This window comes from Canis lupus, chromosome 11, assembly GCF_003254725.2.
Source record: "Canis lupus dingo isolate Sandy chromosome 11, ASM325472v2, whole genome shotgun sequence".
Taxonomy (NCBI): Eukaryota; Metazoa; Chordata; class Mammalia; order Carnivora; family Canidae; genus Canis; species Canis lupus.
This window is the reverse complement of record NC_064253.1, coordinates 38354896-38362649: the sequence shown is the minus strand read 5'-3', so window position 1 is coordinate 38362649 and position 7754 is coordinate 38354896. Positions and strand designations below refer to the sequence as shown.

The following is a 7754-nucleotide window of genomic DNA, read 5'->3' as shown; positions in this document are numbered from 1 at the left end:
GGGTCAAAGAAAATTTTTTTTTTTAAACAATGGGTGATAGCATCGCATGTTTGTGTATTTATGGGAAGAACTGGTGATGGAAGGGAGAATATAGGATAAGCGCTGGAGCAAACTCTTTGAGTAGGAGAAAAGGAATATGACCCATCGAATAAGTCAAAGGACCAATCTTAGGGAGGCATATTTTGACTCACCCAGATAATAGAGAGAGAGGAGGGAAGACTATATGGGCAAAGGTATAGGCAGGTTGGTAAATTGTTGGTAGACAGTCTGTTCTGGAAGCATCCATTAACAAGGATGCAAGACACTGAGAGGAGGGGAAAGAAGTATTGGAATAAGGATGAAAAGATGTATCACTGTATCACTTTTTGGGAAAAACAGAGGGGAGAGGGCAGGCCTAAAAGCCTATTTGATTTGTCATGAATTTTGAGCTACCACAGGCTTCATGATCGTGTTTATGGGCTAAGTTGTAGGCGTGAGTAGGCCGAAAACTGGATTTAACAGAGATTTGGGTTCTGCCAGAGAAATCTGGCAATGAGAGAAAAGGAGCAGAGAGCTGAGAAGAGGTGGAGTAACTGGGAGACCAGGGCACTGAAAGGTCACCTATGGATATAGAAATTACCAAAAATTATCCCAAGAGTAACATCCGGGAACAAGTCTAAGTTTTCTAAAAATGAAGTCCAGCGCCCCACCTTCACCCCTGACCCCCAAAAGCAAGAGTCGTGGGTGAAAGCATAAAATTCAAAGGAGCTGGTTTTAGTGAGGCAGTAACTGCCAGAGGAGGCAATGGGAACTAAGTTAGGATACCCACCACATTTCCAGGCCCTATTGTCTACGGGGTGTGAAAGAGGAAACAGTCGTCAGTGGAGGGGGCCCCAGGGGAAAGCTGCTTAGGGGAGAGCCAGGTTTCTTACAGCCAGAGGATGAAAGAACATTGAGCAGTTGAGGGCTCACAGCAGACCTGGAGCTTAGTGGTTAGTTGTGGGTACATCTCACAGCTACTGAGACAGGTGAGGATGGAACCCGATGCTTTTTCTACTACACTGGGCCACAGTCCTAAATCTACATATTTTTTTTAATCTGACGAAATAGACCTACAAGAGCAAAAGGAACCACAGACACAAAAGACCAGAAAGCGCGAAGCCGTGGGACTACTGCAAGGGGGTGCTGAAGTTACGCGCAAGCGCGAAAGAGCTCGCCGGCAACGCAATGCACTGTGGGTCTTGTAGTTTTTCGGCTGGACCTGACGGGAAGAGATGGAGAACAGGGCGCATTGCACGGCGGGAAACATAGTCGGCCTTGGAAATCCGTCCTCTGCCGGAAGCCAGGCAGCGCCAGCGCTCGCCGCTTTTCCGGAAGCGCGGGAGCCTTGGTTTTTGTTGGCTTGGCTTAGGCGAGTCCGCTGTACCGTAATACCATTAAAGGCTCCATTTCCCCCGAGACTTTATGGTCATTTGAGGCGAAATGGCTCCGGGCGAGAGAGGAAGGTGCGGTGGCGACGGAGGGGCCGCCGCTACCTCCGGCTGCGCGTAGGGAGGGAGCATGAAGGCGCTCTGAGCCGTTGGGGCCTGCGCTGGTTCCCTTTGCAGTGATAACCGCCTGCGGCAAAGATGAGCTCGGCGTGGGTCACCTCTTTCGAGAAGGAGCATCTCTGGATGTATCTGCAGGCGCTCGGGTTCGAGCCAGGCCCGGCCACCGTTGCCTGTGGCAAGATTGTGTCGCACACGCACCTCGGAGTGTAAGGACCGGGGCCGACGGGGCGGGGGTGCCCCAGCCGGGCGCGGACCTCGCGGGCTGGGGAATCGAGTGTCCGGCCGTCACTGTGCGCCTGCACCGTACCAGGCCCCGCGGCCCGAGCCTGCCAGCCTGGCGGTAGTTGGATGCCGCTTCCGTGGTGATGCCGGGGGTGGACTGTGGGGTCGAGGGAGGGGTGGCGAGTGGGCCGTGGAAGGATGTGACGGCGGTATCTTCAACGGCTTTCGGACTCGGGGGAGTCCTGTCTTGTCTTTTTCTTTCTTTCTTTCTTTCTTTCTTTCTTTCTTTCTTTCTTTCTTTCTTTCTTTTCTTTGTCTTGTCTTTTTCTTTCTTTTCTTTCTTTCTTTCTTTCTTTCTTTCTTTCTTTCTTTCTTTCTTTCTTTCTTTCTTTCTTTCCTCTTTCTCTTTTCTTTTTTCTTTTCTTTCTTTTCTTTTTTCTTTTCTTTTCTTTTTTCTTTTGATCTTATTTAATTCGTGAGAGACCCAGAAAGGCTGAGACAGAGGCCGAGGGAGACGAGGCTCCCCGCCCCAGGCGGGGCTCCTCCCCCTCCCCCTCCCGCCCCCCTCCGCCCCCCTCCGCCCCCCTCCGAGCCTGGGATCACGACCTGAGGCGGAGGCTGACGCTCAACCGCCAGCCACCCAGGCGGCCTTGAGGGAGCCTTTCAAGGGGGTGGCTCTCCGGATGATGATTTTTACCTTATGAATTTGTAGACCGAGCCGTTCTGTAGTTCGCAAGAAATAGTAGAAAAGGGTACTAAAGTGGAAAGTAAAACCCCCTTCCCTATTTTTGTCACTGATATGATAGTTATGATTCTGTTTTTTTTTTTTTTAATTTTTTATTTATTTATGACAGTCACACAGAGAGAGAGAGAGGCAGAGACACAGGCAGAGGGAGAAGCAGGCTCCGTGCACCAGGAGCCCGACGCGGGATTCGATCCCGGGTCTCCGGGATCGTGCCCTGGGCCAAAGGCAGGCGCCAAACCGCTGCGCCATCCAGGGATCCCGATAGTTATGATTCTGAGTCTAAATATTTTGATTGTATTTCTGTGTTCTAAACTTACTTTATTATTATTTTTTTAAAGATCTTATTCATTCGTTCATGAGAGATACAGAGAGGCAGAGACACAGGCGGAGGGAGCCCGCTGTGGGACTCGATTCCGGGTCTCCAGGACCACGCCCCCGGCTGAAGGCAGGGCTACACCGCTGAGCCACCCAGGGATCCGCTAAACTCATCAGCTTTAGAGCATTATCTTTGAGAAATTTGAGATACATTGGCTATTTCCTGTTCTCAGTCTTTAGACTTTTCCAATTGTTATTTAAGTGTTCACTTTGAGTGGCAAGTGTTTTAATAATGTGCTTTAAGACCTCAGTTTCTTGCTGTATCAGTCTCAAAGGATCTCTTGATTCCCCACCAAGTAATTTCACAATGAAGGTAGATGTTATTTATAAGGTAATTAATCAGCTCATCCACACTTCCCTGCCCTCCTCTGCCTTCTTGACTTTTTTCAGATGTATTATAGCTCTTTTACTGACAGGGTTAGAGCCATGAGTTTTGCTGGTTAACTATTTGTTTTGAAGTTACTATTATTTACGTATAGAAGTGCTTTGTCTCAAAAATTGACAACCAGAGGATAGCATTTATAAGATTATATTTATGTATTAATAAATACTCCAGTTATCTCACATGATTTGATGTCCCATAGTACAGTTTCATTTTCTCCGTTAGTGGCAGAGAAGCTTGAAGCTTCTCCAGGCTTCCACTGAGAATGGTTACTATTGCCACCACATCCTTCTCTCCAGTATTTATTTAGCAGCTTTAGTTTTCTCTACAGTTCCAGTCTGTTTTCTGCCTTTGAAAATTAGTTAAAAATCTGTTAAGTGCTGGTCCAGTGAGAACAGGGCTCCCTCCCTCCCCGTCACTGCCATAGAATATTTTACTCCCTGTCTTTAGAGTCATTTTGGTCGCTTGTTAGGAGGGATCTATCATTTTGAAGCAGATGTCCTCTTTAAAATGCTTCAAGCAGGAACGTACCATCAAAGATACTTAAATTTCAAAAAAATTTTGACTTATGTTTACATATGACAAAGTTTATTCTTTTTTTTTTTTTAATTTTTATTTATTTATGATAGTCACACAGAGAGAGAGAGAGAGGCAGAGACATAGGCAGAGGGAGAAGCAGGCTCCATGCACCGGGAGCCCGATGTGGGATTCGATCCCGGGTCTCCAGGATCGCGCCCTGGGCCGAAGGCAGGCGCTAAACCGCTGCGCCACCCAGGGATCCCAGTTTATTCTTTTTTTGAGTGAAGTCCTATGGTTTTCTAATTTCTCTGAGCATGTAGTTCTGTAACCACTTATAAAGTTAAACATACACTTAACATATGTGATCCAGCAATTTCATTCCTATTTGCCCAGAAGATTTGCACTTTGGAAAAACCACTCTGGTTGCAGAATGGGGAAACAGGGCGTTGCAGTTAGGTAGGCCTAAACTAAGGTGGGAGTGGGATGGAAAGAAAAGGTGATTCATTCATTTGCTTATTCAACAGATACTATTTGAACCCAGTATTGGATCTGGGTAGGCAGTGGTGAACAGAATAGACAAAGTTTTCTCTTGCAGAATTTCAGTCTAGTGGATGAACAGACCTTCAACAAATATCTTATTTAAAATTATAATAAGTGTCAAAGTGAAGACAACAGGATACTATGTGAAAAAATAACAGGTTTGAGAGATAAGAAGGTAGGGACTTCATTTGTGTTTGTTGAGGAATAGAAACATTTCAAGGACAAGAGTTGTTTGACATATGGATAAGCATAGGAACCTTAATCTTAACTCTTTTTCCAACTTGAGAACATAGCTTTATGTTTATAGGGGTACTCACGTATGTTTGTCATGAATTCCAGGGCCTCACAGCTCCTTTTGTAATTGCCTAATTCCTAAGCCAATTTCTTTTTAGAGTCTGAAAATAAGGAATCACCCAATTGAAATATCCCTTCAGATTATTGTTGAAAATGTATTGAACGTGGAAATACCTCAGATCACTGTTCTAAGTATTAAAAATATTTTATATTAGCATATAGAATGTCCTTAGATATAGTCTATTATGTTCGAGTGTTTTTTCCCTTCTTTTTGATAATGTCTTCAGATTCTTCTGAGACCTTTTGTTTATAGTTGCTGGTTTCTTTTGCTTTTAACTTTTTTTTTTTTTTTAAGATTTTATTTATTTATTCATGACAGACACAGAGAGAGAAGCAGAGACACAGGCAGAGGGAGAAGCAGGCTACATGCAGGGAGCCTGACGGACTCGATCCTGGATCTTCAGGATCACACCCTGGGCTGAAGGGCTGAAGGTGGTGTTAAACCGCTGGGCCACTGGGGCTGCCCTTAACTTCTTTTGATAATCGAGTGGCAAACTATTCCCTTATGCACCCATACAAATGCCTTTTTATACTACAGTGATGGAAGATTCTCATAATTTTTTATCTGATAACTTTGACAGGTTATTTCTTTTTCCTTCTTGAGTGTAAACTTTAACCTCTTTTGGGATATGTGTTCCATTTTTATTCACTTTTCACTTATCCAGAGAACTTAAATTGCTTTTTTTTTTTTTTTGCTTCTCATGCTACTCCTACTTTACTGCCAGGACTTTGAAAAATGGTTGCTATATCTCTGTGCCAAATTTGACTTGTTTTACCTTGGGAGTTACCAAAGTGTAGTTTAAAATCTTGCAGGTGGGCCATGCGGTGGAACATGATATCTGTGGTGGATCCTTTCCATCAGCCGTTTGTTGCTGTAGATGAAATTCAGAAAACTCTTCTCCTTATGGCTCTGGTAGTCCCAGAAGCCTGAATTTTCTGTGTCTTACCAGACACTAAGGTTTGGGATAGGGTAATGAGGAGTAGACATCCATCTTAGAACAGTGGCTGATGACTGGCCCCATGGTTCCTATACTGCTCTTATGTTAACTCTTGATTCCTCATAGCTGTGCTGTGGCATTCTTGTGAGGTTTAGTTTGTTGTTGTTGCTGTTATTCTTAACATAATTTTTTTTTTTTTTTTACGCTTTGTCTTGATTAGTTAGGAAAATCAGGACAATCAAAAACTTTAGAACACCTGCTAGAATTATATAAGGGTGGTTCTGTGATTAAAATGTAATAGTAAAGACCCTGGACTCTGGGGTCAGATGACATATTTCAAATCACTGCTCTTCTACTTCCTGATTGTATGATTTTGGATAGTTTTGGCAATTAAGCTAACCTCTCTAAATTTAAAAATTTCTCATCTGTATAATGAGAACAATCAAATTACAATCTAATGTCATTAGAATTAAATAATCCATGGTAAAGCAACTAGCACAGTATTTAATTTCATGATTGTTGAAAATTAGATGAGGGGATCCCACCTGCGGGTGGCGCAGCGGTTTAGCGCCTGCCTTTGGCCCAGGGCGCGATCCTGGAGACCCAGGATTGAATCCCACGTCCGGCTCCCGGTGCATGGAGCCTGCTTCTCCCTCTGCCTATGTCTCTGCCTCTCTCTCTCTCTCTCTCTATCATAAATAAATAAAAATTAAAAAAAAAAGAAAATTAGATGAGTTATTACCTGTAAAAGACCTAAAATAGTACCTGGGAAATGATAAACTATTAGTAGCTATTTTTATTGTTACTCAGTAAATGTTGGTATATATCATCTTTAGCCCATCATAGGCCATGGTTTTCTCTCAATCTAATTAGGCTTTCCTTTTCTTTATGTGTCCTATTCTCATTGCAGTAAAAAAAAGTTCTACCAGTTTTCTATGTGATCAGTATTTTCAGAATCAGAAAATAAAGGCTTATTGCTTTTCTTATTTATAAAAATGTACATAAATGAGAAATTAGTTTGCCTTGACCTCTTGAAGAGAATGAAAAATACTAATTTGTGTTAAATTGTTACACAGCTTTTGATGATACTTAGTTTTATTAACCATATTCCTTTTTTGTTTTTTTCCCCCCTGCTTCTATTTCTTTTTAAACCACTAGGAACATGTTTGATAAATTGAACCGTGATGCCTTCCAAATCGTTTCTTATTTTTTGTTTCAAACACTGGACCAGTCACTCACCAAAGAAGTTTTCAAGTGAGTCAAGTTACTTTATTTACTTTCTTTTTTTAAATTTATTTCCTTTTTTGTAAGTGGTCAGTCTCAAATTTAAAAGGGGAATATACTCTGATGTAAGCCAGAATCTCAACTTTGGCCTTTGACTATTGTTTTGAATGGTTGTCACAAAAATCAGGTTTGAGTCTTAAAAATTTAGTGCTTAACTTTTATAAATCTGAGTGATTTTTCTTTGGTACTTACCTTAAAATCACTGATTATGTCATAGATAAGATAGATTTTGTTTATAAAATTAGTTCCTAACATTCTTTATAGTCACAGTTGTTGGGCAAAACAGTTAATTGGTACCAATCTGTCTATACAGTTTTGCCTTACTTTTTTAAAATATTTTTTTGCTCATTACTCCCTGCCTTACTCCTTTTCGTATAGGCAATATCACTTGTTTTGTCTATTTTTAATTTTTAGGTCTCTAAATCCTTATTAGTTTAGTCGGTGATATATAAAAGTGTCAAATGCTATAGGTGAAAATCATTTCTATTTAGTTTAATGGTAGATAGTGTGGAATATTGAATAGTTTAAGGAGGAGATAAGAATATGAATAGCACTAAACCTTGGTTCCAAGTTATTTTCCACATCACTTGGGTTTCTACCACCAGAAAAAGTGTTAAAATTTGTTTTAATATTTATATTGTGCTATTATCCTTTTAAATAGAAAAAGTAGAGGGTCTGTTCGAGGATTCTCTTCCCCCCCATTCCCTCCCACTACTTGTGTGCACCATGTGCACACTCTGTCTCCAAAAGTAAATAAATAAATCTTAAAAAAAAAAAAAAAAAAGAAAAGCAACAAGTAAATCCATTGTTTAGGCATTGTTATTTTTGATAATTTTTTTTTTAAAGATTTTATTTATTTGAGACAG

At 41.6% G+C, this 7754-nt stretch overlaps 1 protein-coding gene across 5 annotated transcripts in view; it reads left to right on the top strand.

Moving 5' to 3' along the window:
- Positions 1-1320: 1320 nt before the first annotated feature.
- The window catches only part of HAUS6 (HAUS augmin like complex subunit 6), a 45765-nt gene continuing 39331 nt past the window's right edge, over positions 1321-7754 (top strand). For 2 of the 5 annotated variants that reach the window (XM_049116160.1, XM_025432155.3), the window contains exons 1-2: positions 1321-1735; positions 6763-6858. In XM_049116160.1, coding sequence (XP_048972117.1) covers positions 1608-1735; positions 6763-6858 — 224 coding nt within the window. In that variant the 5' untranslated portion in view covers positions 1321-1607. Of the gene's footprint in view, positions 1736-1862; positions 1892-2795; positions 3203-6762; positions 6859-7754 lie in introns of those variants that run through there. The other 3 variants (XM_035696736.2, XM_049116161.1, XM_025432157.3) reach the window with 3 other exon arrangements.